The 20,286-nt window shown below is 43.0% G+C and overlaps 1 protein-coding gene across 3 annotated transcripts in view; it reads left to right on the plus strand.

The window, feature by feature from the left end:
• Positions 1-20,286, plus strand: part of LMTK2 (lemur tyrosine kinase 2) — an 84,183-nt gene that overhangs the window by 29,273 nt on the left and 34,624 nt on the right. For all 3 annotated transcript variants that reach the window (XM_075899511.1, XM_075899512.1, XM_025178561.2), the window contains exons 2-6: positions 4,294-4,418; positions 6,318-6,462; positions 12,400-12,473; positions 13,014-13,132; positions 16,471-16,558. In XM_075899511.1, coding sequence (XP_075755626.1) covers positions 4,294-4,418; positions 6,318-6,462; positions 12,400-12,473; positions 13,014-13,132; positions 16,471-16,558 — 551 coding nt within the window. The remainder of the gene's footprint in view (positions 1-4,293; positions 4,419-6,317; positions 6,463-12,399; positions 12,474-13,013; positions 13,133-16,470; positions 16,559-20,286) is intronic.

The raw sequence follows: 20,286 nt of genomic DNA on the forward strand, positions 1-20,286 counted from the left end.
ACCAGGTTAATAAAAAAAGAGAGAGAACTTTTATTATCACCACAATACTCCTGTTACAAGCATAATGACTAGAAGGAAAAGTCTCCAATTAATATACTCATGGGGAGACCTTCCATGGACCAAGAGCTTAGTTACAAAGGAGAGGAAACCCCATTTTTAAATGCACAGACATCAGATTCCTATTCCCAATCCGTAAAACAATAAAACCTAACGGATTTATCTAAACTTTACCCTATTTACAGATAGTGAAGAGTCTTTTCTTGGAGAGAGAGAGAGAGAGACATGTCTTATCTCCCTCAGCATCTGGAGAGAAACTGCCCAGGGACAAAGGAGGGAAAACCCAAAATTTCTTTTGTCCCAGTTTGAAATCCCTACCTGCATTTTTATTGGCAGACTGCTACCTGGCTTAGGTATAATTAACCCCCTAGTCTCCAGGTTGCTGGCCATCTCTCATGATCAGGGCTCAAGAAATAATACAAGTAGATTGCAACCTGGGACGAGTAGATTGCAACCTGGAAGAGCTGGGTTCGGGCGATCTGCGCATGCACATGCGCAGATCGCCGGACAGAGCTGCTGGCGAGCGGGGCTCGCTGTGGTTCAGCGAGCCCTGCTCATGATCATGACACAGGCCACAAACATTTACAAATGGATCATGAGCCCAAGTTCTCAAGTAAGGATATGGGTATATCTGAGGGTACACAGAGGTCTTCCAGAAGGTACATCAGCTCACCTAATTTTACAAGAGGCTACATGCAAAGCACTAGTATAATCAGTACAAACTGATATTTCATGCAGAATAATGATTTTGTATTTTTATGTCTGGTTTTGTAAGCAAGTAGCTTTTAAATGAGGGTAAATTTTGGGTAAATTTGGGGGATATGCAAGACAAATCAGACTCTTGCAAGGGATATAGTTGAATGATTGATAGCCATTGTTCTAGATAATGCCCACAGGTCTTGAAAGCTGCTTTGATGGCAAGTAGCTTCTTATCTGAAATCTAATAATTATGTCTGGCAGGGCAGACCACAGGGAAACTTTTTTGTTGAGACCCTGTTTGTGACAGCACTGGCTGGCGAAATTAGAGGAGTCAGTTTCCAAGTTGAGTGACGGTCTTGGGCCACAGTGTTTGAGGATAGGCATAGTCATGAATCCTGTCTTCAAATGTTTGAATTCTCTTTGGGCTTCTAATTCCAAGCAAACTTGGCGAGGTTCCAGAGCAAAGATATTATAAGGGGCAGGATTCAGAAGTAGTCATGTATAAAATGTCTCTAATAATTTGCATATCCATTGAAGTATCTAACTTCTCAAATGTTTCATGGCATTAACCAATCGCAGTGCTTCCACCTTTTTGATATCCATGCAAGCTCTCTTGGCAGTCAGAATGTAGCCTAAGAATTCAGTGGTGGACTGCTTGAAGATGCATTTCTCAAGTTTTGCATGGAGCCCATGTTGGCAACATTTTTTTAGAATGCTATGCATGTGCTGGTTATACATAGATTTTTCCATCGACTAGTCGGTTAGTCAATAAGCGGGGTAGCCGCTGTGGGATTAACTCCTGTCCCAGGGAGTTAACCCTGCTGCAGCTCTGCCTTTTAAATGTAGAGGCAGCAAGTGGGGGGAAGCAACTAGTCGAGGGACTAATGCACTAGTCACTTACATCCCTTGTGTAGAGACCAGGTCAGGCTGAATTGGAAGAGCTCGTGTTGCTCCCCAACCATCACTTCCAAAACTGTAGCTTCTTGGTTGACTAGACCAGAGGCAAACAGCGAACCATGGACTGTTTTGACAAAATCAATTGTGGCCTTTGACTGTATGGGTAGCTGAGCCACAACAGAAACTGTAAAATTTACTCTGGGGCAGGTGATAATCAGGACCTTCTGAAGGAGAAGTACCTGTCAGGAATCTTAGTAAGAATTGTAACAGGAGCTCTATATAGGGACAACTTCTAAGTGTTTTGGGGAGGGGATCATGAGAGTCCAGTAGCCTAGATGGGGGGGAAGGCTTTGCCTTCACAAACCACCAAGCATGGCCCCGCCCACACTCCACCCCAGAATGCCTGCTGTAGGTGTTCTGGGGGTGTAGTGTTGTTGCCCTCTGCACCCGTGCTTCAGGGAAGGGAGGCTGGGACCATTCGGCCTCCTCCCTCCCCTGAGCTGGGAGGGCCATGTCACGTGCCAGCTCCCCTCCTTTTCCCTCCCTCCGGTTGGGGGGCATGCTCATGGTGTGCTGATCCACCTCCCTGTGGTGGGGGGGACAGGGCCTTAGCAGAAGGAGTGAGGCTGGAGGTGGGACCTCCTGCAGCCCTACCTTCACCAGCCACCCATGGAGCGGATGCTTGATAGTGTTGCTGAAGAGGGTTTTCTGGCGCTTTCCTGGTATTGCCCAAGCTCAACCTCTTTATTGTTCCTTGGACTGGTATTTGTCCCAGGGACTTGCCATCTGTGTTCTCAGTTGGGATTGTGCTGAATCAACTTGTATGGACTTAGGAGAGAGGACCTTTGCAGATTTGAATGTAAGACAATATCCCTCTTCTCTCAAGTTGCTGCTCACTGTTTCTTGTATTGGTTCAGATCAAAGCTCAGTAAATGCATCTAGACCCACAAGCTCATCTTTTATTTCCTCACTGAGACCAAGACAGAATTGGTGTAGCTGGGCTGACTTGTTCTGTGTCTGTTGCCAGGCAATGGAAACAAGCTGCATATGTTAGAGCTCATCCTGAGGTTTAACAGAGTCACTGTAAGACTGTCTCTTTTATGTGAGCCCATTGAGGGTCAAAGAAAATTTGCCATAAATGTCCTTAGAAGTTGTCCTAGCTAACCAATATGGGATGAACTAGCTGGAGCAGACTGGACACACATTCTAGAGCCTTGCTTTTTAAAAGGATGATGATCAGTCCCACTTTTGCCTGGTCTGTCCTGTATGTGTTGGGCTGTGACAGCAAATGGAGTCTGTGCTGCTTCATGAAACCCCAAAACTTGCTGCAGGTCCTGTCATAACACTCTGGCTAATATGCCATGGGTTCAGGTCAGAAGGTAATGTGGGCTTGGGAAAGGCATTCCTGCTTGTACAGGCAGTCCCCGACTTACGCGGATCCGACTTATGTCGGATCCGCACTTACGAACGGGGCTTTCTCGCCCCGGAGCTCGCAGGCAGCGGTCAGCCACCTCGACCTCCGGGGCGAGAAAAGCTGCTCCAGCAGAGGGGACCGTCTCCAGCAGACCAGGGGCATCGGGAGCAAAGCCGCAGCAGCGGCGGGTCCTGCGCCAGAGCAAAGCCTCAGAGGCGAGGCACCCTGCCGCTGCGGCTTTGCTTCCCGTGTCCCTGGTCTGCTGGGGGGGGGGTGCAGCTAGTGTGCCCACTCCCCCCCCCAGCAGACTAGGCTTTTGTTGTGGACCCTGGGGCAGAGCAGCTGGGGCGCTGCCGGTTGGTCCCGCAGCTCCGCTCTGGGCACTACTGGACCAACCCGGCAGCACCCCAGCTGCTCTGCCCCAGGCGTCCTGATTCAGCCGCTGCTGGTCAGTTTCAGCAGCGGCTGAATCAGGACGCCTGGGGCAGAGCAGCTGGGGTGCTGCTGGGTTGGTGCAGTAGCGCCGAGGAGCGGCGCTACTGGAGCAACCCAGCAGCACCCCAGCTGCTCTGCCCCAGGCGTCCCCAAGTCAGCCATTGCTGAAACTGACCAGCGCTGACTACAGAAAGCCCGAGGCACAGTTGCTCTGCCCCGGGCTTCCTGGAATCAGCGGCTGATCAGTTTCAGCAGCAGCTGACTTGGGGTTCTTAAGTTGAATCTGTATGTAAGTCAGAACTGGCGGTCAATTTCAGCAGCGGCTGAATCTGGATGCCAGTTCCGACTTACATACAGATTCAACTTAAGAACAAACCTACAGTCCCTATCTTGTACGTAACCCGGGGACTGCCTGTATTTCTATGTTCTGTCCCTGAAGAGCATGGCATTCTGCTCAGAGCTGCTCCATTGTACCCTGTAAGGCTTGGTTCTCCAGCCTGTAAGTGGATAATCTATTCATGGGGGCTTAGCATCTCCTCAAGCTTTTTTTGGAAGCAGGAGGAAGGAAAGAGGGTCCTGGAGCCTTAGCTCCAACCGGAGTCCAGATGTCTACGCTGCAGTTTTATAGCCCCGCAAGCCTGAGTTAGTGGACAAGTTGGCTACGGGTGTTTAATTGCAATACCTTAAAACTAATTTATATCTTGCAATGTAAATAGTGGTTGGCACTGTACATTTTAAAGGTAGTTTACATTTTACATTTGTTTAAAACTGCATGTGTGTTTTATTTCTAGGGGAAACAGATGCAACTGAAGTTTCTTCCTCTTTTGTAGCTGTGGCTGCAAGTAGTTTAGTAATCCTGGTAATACTGCTTGTGAATTGTGTGTCCTGCTGTAAAGATCCAGAAATAGACTTCAAGGTAAGCAGTGAAGCTAAAAAAGATACAAAAGTAATCTGGGATGGATAATGATATAACTAACATGCAAATGATTCAGAACATCACTATCCAGTGATGGCCAAATTTTGCAGTTGCTTGCATGCTCTGTAATATCAAACACAAATAAGTGCAGATTTGGTGCAGAGTGCACACTACAGCAAGTTACTTGTAATATACTACAGTAAAAAGTTATCAAGTGTATACATTTGCTGCTAATTTTCCTATTTTAATACTTCGTAAGTCTTTCCGTTAAAGATCAATTCTTCCTATATGTATCCTATATTTTATTTGTCTAATTGCTATTTTTACATATTGACAGGATTACTGAACTCCTGTTAAGTAATTTGAAGTTACAACCCAACAATAGCTGAACTCTGCCTAAAAATTCTGATCAGCATGCAAATACAGCTGTCTTTGTGATTTCTGTGAATTTTGGGATTACTTTGACTTATTGAAAGCGACGCTTAGGCTCTGCTGCTTTGAGATAATGTAGAAAGAATATCAAGCTATTTACATTATCCTGGGGCAGCATCTTTTGAAATCTTTATGCCAGTAAGATCTTTTCAGCACATCAGGCTAGCAGTGCTTCTTCTACCTTACAACACACTGGTTATTCTTTTCATTCACGATTATTTAAAGCTATTGCTACTGATTATTGATTTTGGAAATTCAGGACCGACTGGGAAACTTATCTTCAAATAAAGTCCCTTTTTAAAAAATGGAAGTGATTTATTGATGAGAAATTCAAGCTGCTTGAACTACTAGAGAATTGGAAAAGTAATTAAATCGGAATGAATTTTTTTCTCTCTGTTTATAAAAAAAAAAAAACCTTTCCCTGCGGGACATCAGGAGTCCTTACTATGTGACTGCTCTGTGAAATGGGAGGACAGTGGCTGCATCCCCATGCACCCCTATGACCAGCGTCTGCTTGTCTCTGGGCCCCACCCCCAGTTTGCCCAGCCCCTGAGGCTTAGCTCTGCGAGGCCGGGGCTCAGGTGGGCCTGCTGTAAGCTGGGCAGGTCTTGCACCCCAGCCATGTCCCCAGCTGTCCATGGTGGCTTCTTTGTGCTCTGGGCTCACCACAGAAAAAAGCAGCCCCAACAGGCCCATGCAGAAAGGCTGGGGCTCCTGCTCCAGTGGTCAGGGCTGTGCTTCATGGCCCAGTGGTGCTCCTGGGGGGAGGGAGGGGGTAGCTTGACAAATTCGTGGGAAGGGGCAGTGTATGTGTGGGGAGGATAGGGTATATGTAGGGATGGGCAGTGCAGTAAGGGGAGATGGTGGGGGATATAGGAATGGGAGAAGGGTCATGGGCAGTGTGGGGGTGGGGAGATGTTAGGGTAGGATGGGGTTGTAGGAATGGAGGAAGGAGGTGGTGGTAGGCGTAGGCAGGATGGGGTGTAGTGGGGTTAAGGAGGATGATGAGTGCAGGGCAATCAAATGGAAGTACAGGTTGTGGGGGCTGGCCCAGCCTCAGCCCTTCCTGTGGGGGAGGAAGAGTTGGGACTGGCCCAGCACTGGACTGGCCTTCACCTAGCAGCTGGGAGGGGAGGAGGCAGACTAGGGCTGCCATGCCTCTGCCTGGGCCTCCCTGGCAACCAGGAGGAGAGCTGAGGCTGCCTACCCCCCCAGAGATGGGGTTGGCGAGCTCAGTGAGCAAGGGGCACCATTCCCTAGTATTTTAAAAAAAGCAAAATCCCTTAAATATATTATAACACACATTACAGTTTCCTCTGGATGGGGGGTAGAGGGGGATCACTCCTGAGCTAATGATTTTTGATGTAGTCAAGTTTGCATGTTTAAATCTGATGAAGCGTATTAGTCTTCCACTTTGAAGGCAGTAAAATTCTTTATGCTGGTTTCCTAACATCTTTGCCTTTACAGGAATTTGAAGATAATTTTGATGATGAAATAGATTTTATACCACCAGCAGAAGATACCCCATCTGTTCAGTCTCCAGCAGAAGTATTTACTCTTTCAGTTCCAACCATTGCTTTACCAGCTCCGTCCCAGGTTCAGCCTCCTGCAGGTGATGTAAACTTTTTCTTGCTATGAAACTGAAGATGACCAAGTGATAGTTATTTAGTATTCTAGTATCTGAAGTATAGTGTTTGTGTGTACATCTTTATACTGTACATATTACACAAATGTATTGTTTATTTACTAAAATGTTTACTGACAGTGTCTAGGAAAATATTTTTGTAAGTCACTTTTATTGCAGCATAAGTATTTTATGAGATCCAAAGAAAATGTTTGTTAGATACAAAATAAAATGTATTCATATTTCCTCTTTAGAAATCAACTCTAAAATTGTTTTCAGAATCTAAATTTTCAAAAATTAAAGGGCATAGTAAATATTTTAATATTTTTCTATTCTTAAACTAATGTAAAAAGAGGACTGGATGGGAATATTTAGTTTGGCCAAGTATAATTTTTGCCTCTTAATAATCCTGGTTCATGGAGCTGGGTCTGTTCCCATGAAGCTAGTAGAACTTTAGCCACTGAGGCTATGTCTACACTGCAGGGAAAAGTTGGAAAAAGATATGCAAATTGAGAACTGCAATTTGTTTATCCTTTTCCACTTTTCTTCCGAAAGAGTCTTTTCCTACATTTGGCTTATCTCCTCTTTCACAACAACCCTTCTTCCTCGTAGAATGAGTTTTACAGGGATGCCGAAAAAACATGTCTGCTTTTCCAAAACTTGGAAAAGTTTTGCTACGTCCTTGGATGCAGCAGAGCTTTTCTGGGATATCTCCGGTATCGCAGAAAAGCTCTGCAGTGTAGTTGTAGTCTGACTGACCTGAGAGTAAGATTGGGTTTAATTTTAACAAATTTTGCTGGTGTGTATGTGTGTCTGAAACTTGGCATCTGTAATCATGTTTATCACGCCATTGGTCTATTTTTAGTGTGAACTTTATTTGCTGCAAATTTGTGAGGATGAGAAATGGAATCAGATTTATTTTTTGTCTTTAATTAAAAAGTTTCATGTGTACTTTAAAAAAGGCCAAGTCCCCATAAAGAAAAGTATAGTTACCTTTAATGTAATTGTACCATCTCAAATATTATACACAAATCACTATTTAATATAAAATATGAAAATCATATTTTCATAGCTCATTTCTGATTAATACAAAGAAATCTCTCTGGGAATACATTCATGGCCAACTGCTGGTTTTTAGAGAAAAGACTCAAAGCAGACGTCAGTAACTATCCTTAGTTTTAAAAAGAAAGCTATTAAATAAAAGAGTTCTAGCATTTTTGCGTAAAATACATTATCTTATATTTCATCAATGTGTGTGCTGAATTTTTTTGTATATCTGCTAACTATTAGTGTGGTCTTTCCAGGTTACTAATGATTCCATGGGAGTGTCTAACTTTTCCACAATAACTTTCTCTAGGCAAATGCATGTGCTGGATTTCACCTTTTAAAATGCTTGGGAGTTTTGAAATTAATGGTGAGAATTTGTAGGCCTAGTGATTTCAGGTGGCTTTTTACTCTTGTATATTAGGAGATTTCTATTTTTATACAAGTTTTGCAGGCCATTGATCCAAACTATTAGTTATTAGGTAGGAATTGTTTAGGAATGTCTAGGAATTGTCATACCCACCATGTATGAACAATAATCACTGTAATGTAAAGGAGTTTGAGTCCATATGTTAAATCTGTAAGTACTACAGGTACATTAGCCTGATATACTATGAAATTATACTTTTATTGTGGTTCACATATTAGTGAATTGCTAGGCCTTGATACAATGAAATACAATAGCTCCACAAGAACAGTCCTAGTTGAGCATGTTTGGAATTTACATGTTGAAGGAGGCTCAAAGACCCCACCATACCACAGATTAATGACGACTGTTCTCAATGGCTTTGGGTCCAGTTATAAGATGTCTGGGAGTTCTGGTGATTAGCCTTCCTCATCTGCCTATGTAAACAATGCATGAAAAATTTACTTAACTACTGCTAGCTTGAGCACTAATCCTACTGCCATTTCTACAAGTTCACACCACCTTCCATTTAAACGATAAACCATTTGTATACTATGTATAAAATCTTCCTGATTGGTTTTTTAAAATATTACCGCTAAGTCTGGCCAAAGTAGAAAAAAATTAACCCTATCAGTGTTTGGTGCAATTTAGTAAATAATACCTTTGTACGGTAATATTAATTCCAGCCTATTTATTGTCACTATTGCATTTGCTTTTCCTCCTTTCCCTTCCTGTCTTCGCTTTCCTTTTCCTTTTTCTTAGATCAGGGTGTGTTTCTTTGAGTTGTTTTCAGCATATTTCTACCATTCTCAGCCACCCTTCTTTTTTTCAGTGTTGTGCTCTGTTCCCTTATATTGTATTTTATTTTCTTACGAAACCATTGTTATCATGTTTCTTTTTATCTTATCAGTCATACTGTCCCATGGTCTACTGGTAGAAATTTCTGCCAGACATCTAAGCCTTAATAGCCAAAAGACTAAACTTACTAGAGGCTAACACTAAAGGTGGGATTTGGGGAAGATCTTGTGTCTAGAGACAACAGGGCCTGGTCTACACTAGGACCTTAGTCTGAAATACCCTGTACCCCCAAGGTTGAATTTGTAAGTGATAGATCCATGCTACCAAGCCTGTTCTGGAATTAGGGGCCACAGTCCTGCTTTTCATGAGGAATAATGCAATTCCTGAACTTGTAAATCTGAAATACTGTTAGTGTGGTTGCTCTGGTGCTGTTAATTCGAAATAATTGGCCTTTGAGAGGCCTTTTGCAGTTCCCCAGAGTGCTTCCTGGGGCTCTAAGTCCGAGATAGTGCATTTCCATTGTAGTCCTGCCTCGGATTACATTTGGTTCTTCCTCATAGTTTGGACACGGAACTTCAAATTTGTAAAATCGGGGTCCCAGAAATCGAACAGTCTTCTAGTGTAGATGTGGCCCAGGTGAAAAGTCAGCCCCACTTTTTAGCTACTATGAAAATGGGGAAGTGCTGGGATTCCTATTAGAGCTCTCTGTTTGGACCCTATTTTTGTGAGCCTAATCTTTATCTGTTTCTGGGTAGGAGGTTTTTAAGATGCCCCTCAACCTCTTGTGTCTTCTCCCATTTGCATTTTGCCAGGGTGAAGGAAGATTGTTCTTCCTTTCCCAAGCCTTTTGGATACAATGAGGCGTGTCTGCTATTCCACTCACCTCCCAGGCTCCATTTAAAACATAGACATTCTTTCTGGTGAACAGGTTTACTGCTTTCCTCTGCTGCTGCTGTTAATTTTTCCAAACATCAGAAAAATGAAAATAACTATCAGTTTCACTGTGTTTCATAAGATTTTGAAAATCAGCAGTGAAACATGACATGGGAAGTTAACTTTCATTGTTCTGTAGGTTGGGGGAAAATATGAGCAGCAGTAAAGGCTATGAATCTGTCTGTAGAAGAAGACAGTGCTATATCAGTTAGCCTTCCTAATATGGGTAGAATATGTCTTCAAAAACTTAAGGACTTGAAACATTTCTTTAAGCTTCACTTCAGCAGAAGCAGATAGGAATCACTTAGCTGGAGTGCTACCAGAGAAAACACTTAGATGGAGTGCCATCAGCTCTTAGTGAGGGAACTTTTTAAGCCATGTGTAAATTAACTTACTATAGATACTCCGTTCTTCTTGTACCCCCCCCCCCCCAAAAAAAACCAACAAAAAAACCGAGATTAAAGATCCAGAAAGTGAGGTTTTTGTTTTTTTTGAAAGAGACCGGTTTCCCTTGCTTGCCTTCTTTCTTCACCTGTTAGCTAATATTTGCATTTCCCTTTTTTTTGGTGCTGTTAGTCTCTTTGTACCTGGGTTTGTTTGGGGGGTTTTGCCCTATTGCTTTTAAAAACAAAGTATTCAGAGCTGTAAAGGGAAACTAATTAGGATTAATCAGCTACTTTAAAATCTACAGAGCTGATTCTTAAGCAATACTGAGAAGAATTGCAAAATGTCAGCACTTGATTTAACATCCCCCACCCCCTGCAACCTCACATAGGGAAGATTGGCTTGTCACATGAGCAGATTGCTGTCTGTCCTCAAGATTGTTTCTGTGGCCAGATCTACACTACAGACTGTTACTGTTATAGCTAATATTGTTTAGGATTGTGATGAAACAGTTGTGCTGACAAAAGCCCTTAGTGGCAAAACTGTTCATTTTACAATATAGCATGTTTTGCTTTGGGGATGGGGAGGAGTACCTGCAATAAGATGTACTGGTAAGCTCCTCGCATATATCTGGCCTACTGTGGCAAAAATAGGAGCTACTCATGGTAGCAGTGACAAAAACTGTAATGTAGACTAGGGATGTTAGATATCATGTAATAGAATAACCGCATGAAATCTTAGTGGTTACATGACTATTGGATAGTCCCTGGGGCTGGGGCCGGCAGCCAGTGCGCTCCTGGGGAGCCCCCTGCCTCTGGTAGAGAAGCAGCAGTGTGGGGTGGCAGGTGGAGCCGGTCCACAAGGGGAGCCAGTTTAAAAACCAGCAACCCCACGCAGACTGACTGTCACTCCACGCTGCTGCCTCTGATACAGAGGCAGTAGCATGGGATGGCAGCACCCCATGTCTGTGGGAGTCCATGCTCCCTGCAGACAGGGACTGCTCTGTGGGATGTGGAATAACCTCTGTCCACAGGGAGCTCTGATCCCTTGCGGACAGGGGCTGCTGCAATGAAGAGGCAACAGTTGGGGTAAGCTGGGGTGGGAACAGGTGGCACTGTAGAGCTGGTGCTGGGAGGAACCTGCTAAAGATGGCTTCCCCCAGCACTGGCTCCTGCCTGCTCTCCCCTCCCGTGCCCCCCACTGCCTCTGTAAGAGGCAGCAAAGGGGGGGCCAAGCGGGTCCAGAGAGCCTGCTTGAAAGCTGGCTCCCTGCACATATCGGCTCCCACCTGTTTCCCTCACTTTCTGCGCTGTTGCCTCTCTATTACAGGCAGCAACACAAGGGTAAGGGGGCAGGCAGATGCGGTGCTCAGAGGCATTGTGTGGGGAGGGGAAATGCATGTAGTCAACCAAGATTAACCAACATGCCTAGGCTTATCTGTTAATTGTGTAGTTGTTTACACGATAACGTCCCTAATGTAGACAGGGCTAAGGTGTCTTGACCACTGTTCCTTATCAATTAGATGACACAATGGTTAAACACATCCGAGTCTTGTCGGCCTTGTCACTTCCACCCTTGTTACCACCAGTGGAGCTGCACTTGGCAGTGAATTATGGGTCCCATATTTTTGCCAGCATACATAAGGGCAAAGGCTTTCATACTTCCTAGCAGTTGGCCAAGGGGGCTTTTCATGTAAACTACATTTAAAAAAATAATTTTTCCTCGTATAGGCAATGGCTGCAGTTATAGCAGCTGGGTCGGTGTGTAAAGAACAGGCGCTCTGCTGTTTAATCAGGGCTTGTAAAAGCAGTGAGTATTCAATGACCTGCTGTGGGCTTGTGTTCTGCTGTTTGTGGGACTCTTGTAAACAGTGATTTAATAGACTTCCTGACAGTCTAATGCAGATATGTTTACAGCAACAAATACAAACTCAACTGTTTTGATTTTCTTGCTTTTGTTGGTTTGCAGTATACCTGGTTGTGTTGATAGCTAAAGTTTTCACATCTGTCTGACCTTGCATTACTGTGCAAGGGTGTTTCTTGGAGCAGTTTCTCGGTGAATCTGTTTAAAATCCTAATCAAATTGAGAAGTGTTAGCCTTGACTTTTGTTCATCTGTCCTAATGTTAGCTTTCTTGAAATTAACTTAATACTTTGTCATTGTGTATGTTTAACGATATTTTCTGCTGCTTAGCTTAATGCGTGCATTTTATTTGCTGTAGTGTATTGCAATTATTAGTGTAAAAAAACTAAAAAAAAATTAACATTGTAAGATTATGCATTATTTCTTCAACAGTTGCATAGGCAATTTTGGCCATTTTGTGTGGCTTGATGTGTGTCTATTTTTTGTTTTGTATAACAGAAGGATCAAAGTCTCAAGTTGCACGGCAGAATCTAAACTATATTCAAGAAATTGGAAATGGCTGGTTTGGAAAGGTGAAAAGTCCTCCTTTAATATTGTAATTCTGCAGTTGAGGTTTTAGTCCTAAGTAGAGATCTCCTTTAAAATAATATTTATCCAAAGTAATAACATGACAAGAAAATTGTCTTTAGAACTTAATTTGTGTTGCTGTTTTCATGTACTTTATTTTCTATCTGATTGTTATCTGTTTAATTCAGATGCAGTGCTGCTTAAGAAAACGTCACCAAAAATAGTCAAATTCCCTTTCAATAGGTTGAGCATGTAAATTGTTGTTTTAATTTTAGTACCTTTTGTAGAAAAAGCACTTAACTCAAATTTTTATTTAAAAAAAATCTACATACATTGTTTTTTAAATTCAGAGGATTAATATCGCTTGTCAGAATAATTTCAGTGTGGAAGCTTAATTATGAAAGCTTTTGATGTGTTAACAAAACATCCTTAAACCCATGTGTTTTTCTTGCATTTATAATCGAGGTATAACAAAAAAACCAGATATTTCCTCTTTTTAAGTGTGACTGAAGCTGTGTAATGTAGAACTGTTGGTTGTTTTTCAGGTCCTGCTTGGGGAGATCTACTCAGGTACTAGCGTAGCAAGAGTAATAGTGAAGGAATTAAAGGCAAATGCAGGTCCCAAAGAACAAGAACAGTTTTTGAGAAATGGTGAACCTTACTAGTAAGTAGCTTCTCATACTTAAGATACAGTCTGTGCTACTAATATATATTTAAAGTATAGAAAGCTTTTTTACATAGTACTCACCTCTTTCCTCCCTTTTCGGTCTGTTAATATAAAGTAAAAGTTGGTAGTTAAAGATATTGAAAATACACATTCAGTATTGTCAACACTGAATGATCAAAAATTGAGTCTCACCCTCTTACCGCCTCCCAAATCATCAGACTTTTAATAGTGTAGTAGTTCACATGGGATTCTGTGACAACAAAGTTTGGAGACTTGCTGCCACAGGACTCTAGGTATGTTTTTCTGCCCTGATCTAAGAAAAGAGGACCATAGTGAGTGTCTCCTTCCAAGCAGCCGTACACACATGGCTTCGGCTGTTATCATGAGAAGGTCTCCAGACTCCAATCCTCAGGGCTGCCACCTGAGGTCTAGCATTTGATCCAGGATCTTCCCTTCAAGATACCTCCCTGTTCTTATAAAAGACTAACTCAAAGCTCCATGGTCTGAGACACTCCAGGGTTACCCTCAGATCCCTGGACCTCTACTCCCCAGCCTCTTTGAGGGAGCATTTCAGATCTCTGCAACAATCCACTTCATAGCTCTGCTTTCTTGCCAAGACCTGTTTAAGAAACTGAGCGGAGGTTACAAGTGCAGGCACACCCCCCTTCCACCTCAGCCTTGCTACAGGGGTCATACAGATAATCAGGAGGCCCCAAACAGAACTTTTGAAGGTGTACCGGAGGGCACGATATCATTTTCTGCATTGGATCCTCCCCTTGTTTTCAGACCGACACTTCTGGCGCTTAGCCGGGAATTCAGAAAATACCGGACATTGCACATGTCCGGTATTTTCTGAATTTTTCTACTGGACAGAGGGTGAAAATACTGGACTGTCCGGTAGAAAACCGGACACCTGGCAACCTATCCCTCAGCACCTTGGACTCCTGGGTGTTGAGCAATGGGGAGGAAAATTACACCCTTAAATTCCCACTCTTCCCCCAATCCTATTCCTCCTCCTTTATCTACAAAAAACAAAGGATTTTAGATACCTAAGCTATTTATTTACATAGTAGAGCAATGAAGGGGCTAAGCTAAATTAATGCAGAGACTTTCAAAGTAGATCTCAGGTTGTATTGCTCTTTGTTACAGCTAGGTCATAGTCCCCCTCCACAGGGCGTGAGGGCTCATAGAGGGTAAACTACTCTGGCTGCATTGCTGAGACATTCTCCTCAAGATGTGTGGGAGATCTACTTGCAATAACTTGCATATCTTCATGAGACATTATGTCAGTGATGGACAACCTGTGGCCTATGGGCCGCGTGTGGTTTATCGGGGCTCTTTGTGTCCCATGAGACATTTTGTAACCAACAGGGTTGCCAGATTCTGCTGGTTTCCCTCTGCATGGGTGACACACACGTAAATCAAGGATGTGTGCTAATTGTGCACAATATTAGATGCAGAGGGAGCACATAGCTCTCATAGTCAAAGAGCTGCTACATTTCAATTGGTGCATCTCACAAATTCTAGGTACACAAACATAGGGGCTTGTAGAAATGTTGGTGATGCCCAGAGCCTGCACCTCTGTGACTCAGCACCCATCCCAAGGCTCTGAGAGGGAGTTTGGGTATGTGTGGGTATGTGTGCAGGTTTGGATACTAGGTGCAGGCTCTGGGCTGTAGCAGGGAATTGGGGGCCAGAAGCGGGGCAGACTCTGGGAGGGAGTTTGGGTGCAGGAGCGGTGAGTTGTGGGGCTTGAGGAGGGGAAGGGGGCTTGGATGCAGGTGGAGGTCTGGAGTGCAGGCTCTGGGGATGGAGTCGGGATTGAGGTACAAAAGGGGTGCAGGCTCTGGGAGCGAATGTGGGTGTTAGCTCTGGCCTGGAGTTTGGGTGGGATTCTACATAAAGGCTCTGGGAGGGCGTTTGGGGTTAGGATAGGGAGAGGGTGCAGGCTCTGGAGGGATTGAGGTGCACAAGGAGGTGTGAGGGGAGGTGTGTGGGGTGCTCTGCTTATGAGGCACACCCCCTCAGCAGACGCTCCTGGGAGAGTGGGAGTCTGCGGGTGCTGGCGCCCACATGCCTTCTTCCCTGCCTGCCGCCCTTGCACAACTTAAAATGCCCCGAGGGCCCCCTGCTGCCACCAAAGGATGCAAGGAATGGCAGGCAATGAGCTTTGATGGAGCCCACCTCTGGGCCAGTAATATTCCTGGTGCGGAGGTACAAGGGGTGCTCATACAACTCGCCACCTATGCACAAGTGCAGTTAGCAAAACTATCCTATCCTGGGAGGCAATCTTGGTTATGACATTCGAGTAGTCCTCCATTTCAATGGGCCACAAATGTGGCCCACTCACTAGTCTAGGTTGTCCATTGCATTACACTATGGTCCAGTTATCAACTGTGAATACAGTAGTTGAGACAGCAGTATTACAATTTACATCTTTGTACCCATGCCATCTGTTTGTTGCTTATTAATCTTGCATGTGTGGAATACACAAATACTATCATCCAAAAAAAATTGAGGTAGATTACTTGTAACTGGAGTTTTTCAAGCTGTATGGTCCCTATCTGTATTCCACCACCCATGCAGCCTGTTTGAACTGTGCTAACAATGGGAAACAAGAGTGGTGTTGGCATGCACTAACTTTAATACCCTTGATTCAGAGCACAAAGTGAACTACAATATAGATATAGGACAAATCACAGTGCTACCAAAATATTCCTGACTCAGATGCAGGAATCCACTTGTGGAATACAGACAAGAACCACCTGTCTTGAAGAACCTTCAGTTACAGGTAAGTAAATTCCATTTGTTTGGTCTCCTGTTCTGAGTCCAAGTACACTCTAGTATTGGCTGGAAACTCTAAGGTTGAGTTTTCATGTGCTTTTCAGGGCATGGGTGAAAAGTGGCTTTGTCATATTTCCATTGTCATCTCTGCAAGCAGAGCGAGAACTTAGTAACTGGCTGCTTTAAACTATAGGCCCACTGGGACTATTGGATCACAGTAATCTTCAGCCATGCCCTTGCGTGCTCTTGACACATCCACCATAAAGGGAGCAGAGGGAGGGGAAAGGATTGCCTTTATACCACTTGAAGTTCCTCATGCCAGGAGAATTCTCAGCTGTTCACGTAAGGCGTGTGGAAGACTTCCTTTCACTGCTAGAACATATCAAAAAAGACTTGTTGAATCTGAAGCCTTTTTTATGCTGTTTCTGTGGATTTACATATTTCAGAGAGAAAACTGAGATGCATAGTGGATAGTTGTATTCAATAATGTTAGATCTATTAATGTGTACTGTTACCTTTCTGATTTAGAAACGTCTGTATTTTCATTATAGCATTCTTCAGCATCCAAATATTCTCCAGTGTATTGGACAATGTGTGGAAGCCATCCCGTATCTTCTGGTGTTTGAGTTGTGTGACTTAGTAAGTAAACTTAAAAGTGAAAATAGTACATTTAATAATAGTTATAAATATTGTTTTCTTGCTAGAGTACCTTTTAACAGTTTTTTGTGAACCTCATCATTTAAACCACATGCTCATTTTTAAATATTCCTTGAGCCAGTTGAAGTAGTATTAAAAGGGTAAATATCATTTATTTACTTTTTTCAGTTACTGACCACAAAATCAATTTTTTTTTATACTTAACACTCTCTAAGTTCAGGATCTAACTTTTAGTTCATTGTGGAACTTTCTAAAGAGGAAAATAATGATATAGGAATAAGCTTTGCCACTTTGTTCTTCCTGTGCAATAGAGTCACATCACATTTTGAAAAACAAACTAATTGTTTATTCCACGCATGAATGAGGCAAGAGTCTTGTGCGGTGGAGAGAGGAAAGGGAGAACGCAGGATGATCTAACTAAGACTCCTATTTGTAATGCATCAACCCAAGAGAGCCAATAAATATTGCATGGGTAGCCTTAATATATTTTCCAACTTTTGAGTGCTTGATTTTAGTGTTAACATTCTTTTAATGTCATTTCATATAATTTCTTAATTTAAGAGCTTGAAAAAAATACAAAGTAAGGTGTAATTATAGTAACACTTCATATAGATTTTCAGTGGGGAATGTAAATGGTATGAGGAAATGGAATATAAATCTTTGGAGAATCTAGCTGCCTAACACTAGTTAGTGTTCCATGTGCTCAGTAGAGGCTGAGATTTCAGGGGCTTATAAACTAGCCATATGTAAGCATATTTTACTGGCATATTCCTAATGCAAGTGTGAAGCCTTTGCTAAACTTCAATTCTCTGCTCCTAAATATGGAGTGAGAACTTTTGAGATGCTTTTTTTCCTTAGTGTTTTTTAACATGGGGAGAATAAGTTGTTTTGACAAAGTTTATTTTTGGAAATGTCTGAACTATTTTACCGTAAATTTTCGAGAAAAATTCAACCTGAGGCAGATACTTGGTTGAAATTTTCTGTGTCCAAATTGCTAGTTTGGCAAAGTTGCAAGCAGCTGAAAACAACTGTATAATGGACAAGGAGCTGCAATGTAGTAATCTAAAAATACTGTAATGTAACAATTTTATGAACACTCTGTGATGCTGTCAGTGAAGTCCAGTTGTTGTTTATTGAGCTATTGGACTTTTCTGTGTGAATGCATTGATCTAGGTTAAGAGACTGTGGAAGAACAAACAGGAAGGGAACACAGTAGCTCTCTGTTTAAGCAACCTCTAACAAAACATTTCTGGTGTTGAGGCCAATTGCAGAACAGTGCTCTATTTCTAGATCTGTGGCCAAAGTGACACAGCTGTTCTATCAGTACTCAGAATGATGAAACCAAAAGAACAGTATACCAGTTAAAAAGCCCTTCTGAGGAAAAAGAGGTGGTGATGATAGTGGAGGGGGAGTCAGTTGTCGGCAGCTGTCAGGGGCACAGGTTGATACAGAGAGGCTCTGTAGAAGAGTCTGACAAAGTTTTGGATTCCAGGGAATGGTAAAACTTGTAGACATGGACAGGCAAACATAGCTTACCGGTTTTTGAGATTTTTTTTTTAAATGTTTTTTGGTTTAAATAAATACTTTGCTTTAAGAAAGCTGTCTGAGGTTACTGATTTATAATTGTAATTCTTTCTAGGGCAGTGGTTCTTAAATTTTTTGGCACATGGCCCACCCCACTTAACTCAGATCTCTTTGCAAACCACCAGCCAACCACCCACGGTGACAAAATTGGTGCAGGAGGTGGCAGGAGTGCAGGGCCTGTCTGGGAGGTAGGGTGTAGGAGTGGGCTGAGGGTGGGGTCTGGGTGGGAAGGGAGGGTGCAGGAGTGGGGTGAGGGTGTGGGGTCTCAGCAGAAGGCTATGTGAGGGGGATGAAAGTGCGGGGTCTGAGAATTAGGAGGATGGGGGGAGCACATAACTGTTTTAATGACTCACACTGCTCCCATTGACCATGATTCTAGCCAGTGGAAGCAGCGGGGAAAGACTGCGGGGGAGCGTTTTCTCTGCTGTTCCCCCAACCAATGGGAGAGGGAGGGTTGGCAGTGCACAGAGCCGCTTCTCTCCCAGCCACCCCCAGCCATATCTGGCCCATGAGGCTCAGGGCTATCTATTCCCCAGCAGTGGAAAGCCAGTGCTGGTGCTCCAACCTTGGGGGGCGGGGAGGGCACGGGGCTGAAGTGCCAGTACAGGCTCCCTTCTGGGAAAGATGGCCCCTGAACTGGCAGTCCATCTGAGGAATTACAGTTGGTCATTGGGCACTGTAGCCAGGTCCTGGTCTGAGAGTCGGAGAATCATGTGATTCCACCTGAAAATAGAGGTGACTGTTTGAGGCCTAGTACCTCAGTAGTACACCTGAGACCAGGGGGAGAGGGAGGGAGTGTTCAGAGCTGCAGTTACTTGGGAATTGTGACACACAATACCTATAAAAACAAACAAAAAAAAACCCTAACTCTGTTCAGATGAGTTTAAAGGCTATCTATACAATCACCTCTTTTTAAAGGATTGTGGTTTCAAAGAATTTTTAAAGCAGGATTTCAGTTCAGAATGTACAAAGACAAAAATAGGCTCAAATGTGCATATATAATTTACATCAAGAATAAAATTTCCAGAAGCAATAAAAGTAGTGATTAGGTTTGGGCTTGTAAAATTCATTGTTAATCAGTCTTACCAATATAACATTATTTCCCTAAAAGCTCCCTGCACAAGTATAATTGTATTTACATTAATTGTTTCAAGCAATTTCAAACAGAATAGCAGAGTGAACCTCTGACTTTTCTCAGAGGAAATGCTAGTTAACTTCCAAAGATAATGACACTGCTTTAATTGTTGGCTTTTTTGCTCAGATTGTATTAGCTGGAGTTAAATAAAATGAGGCAGATGAAACCCTGATAGAATATCAGTCATCTTTTCTCTTTATAGAAAAATGGTTTGAGCTTTCATAGTGAGAAGTCTTAAAGAAGTTGAACAAAATGGAATGCTCACTTTGGTCAAGAGTGTCAAGAGTAATGTCTAAAGTAAGGCATATAAATAGGTAGCATGATTTTTCTAGCAGTGCTTGAATTCAGTAAGTTGTCATTGACTTTGGTCTTCATCTCAGGCCGGGGAAGTTATTGCTAAAAGCTTTAGAATAAAGTTGCATTTTACATTGCATATGTTAACACAAATAAGCGTGTAATCAGCCTTTATTGCCATATTTCTAAGTAGTTAAATTATTTAACTGGACTGTAAATATCTTCAGATGTAGACGTTGTTCTACTTCACTTAATACAGAAATAATTGTATACTTTCATTTGGTTTGAGACTTAACAGTTCCCTTTCTGTCGTCACTGGCCGGAGAAAGAGTGCAGCAGTCATGTTGTCAGTGCTCTCCTCAGACCTTCTATAGTTAGTTTATCTTAGTTAATTAGCTAGTAGTGTTGATACAAGGAGGAAAAAACCCCTCTGCTTCACCAGAATTTTAACAGCTCTCAGTCACTGGTCTGACTGACTCTCCAAGCTTCAAGAGATGTGCCTCCTGCAGGGAGGCTATGCCCATCTCTGGCTAGCACAGCCAGTGTGTCTGCTGTTTGGGTGAGGGTCATATCCCTAAGATATGTGCCCACTGTGCCAAACTGAACTCCACAGCATGCAGAGACCACTGAAAGAGGGGAGGGAAAAACTGCAGACACCTTCTCCATAGAGCACAAAATAAGGGAAAAAGTGCTCTCC

Source organism: Pelodiscus sinensis, chromosome 16 (assembly GCF_049634645.1).
Source record: "Pelodiscus sinensis isolate JC-2024 chromosome 16, ASM4963464v1, whole genome shotgun sequence".
Lineage (NCBI taxonomy): Eukaryota > Metazoa > Chordata > Testudines > Trionychidae > Pelodiscus > Pelodiscus sinensis.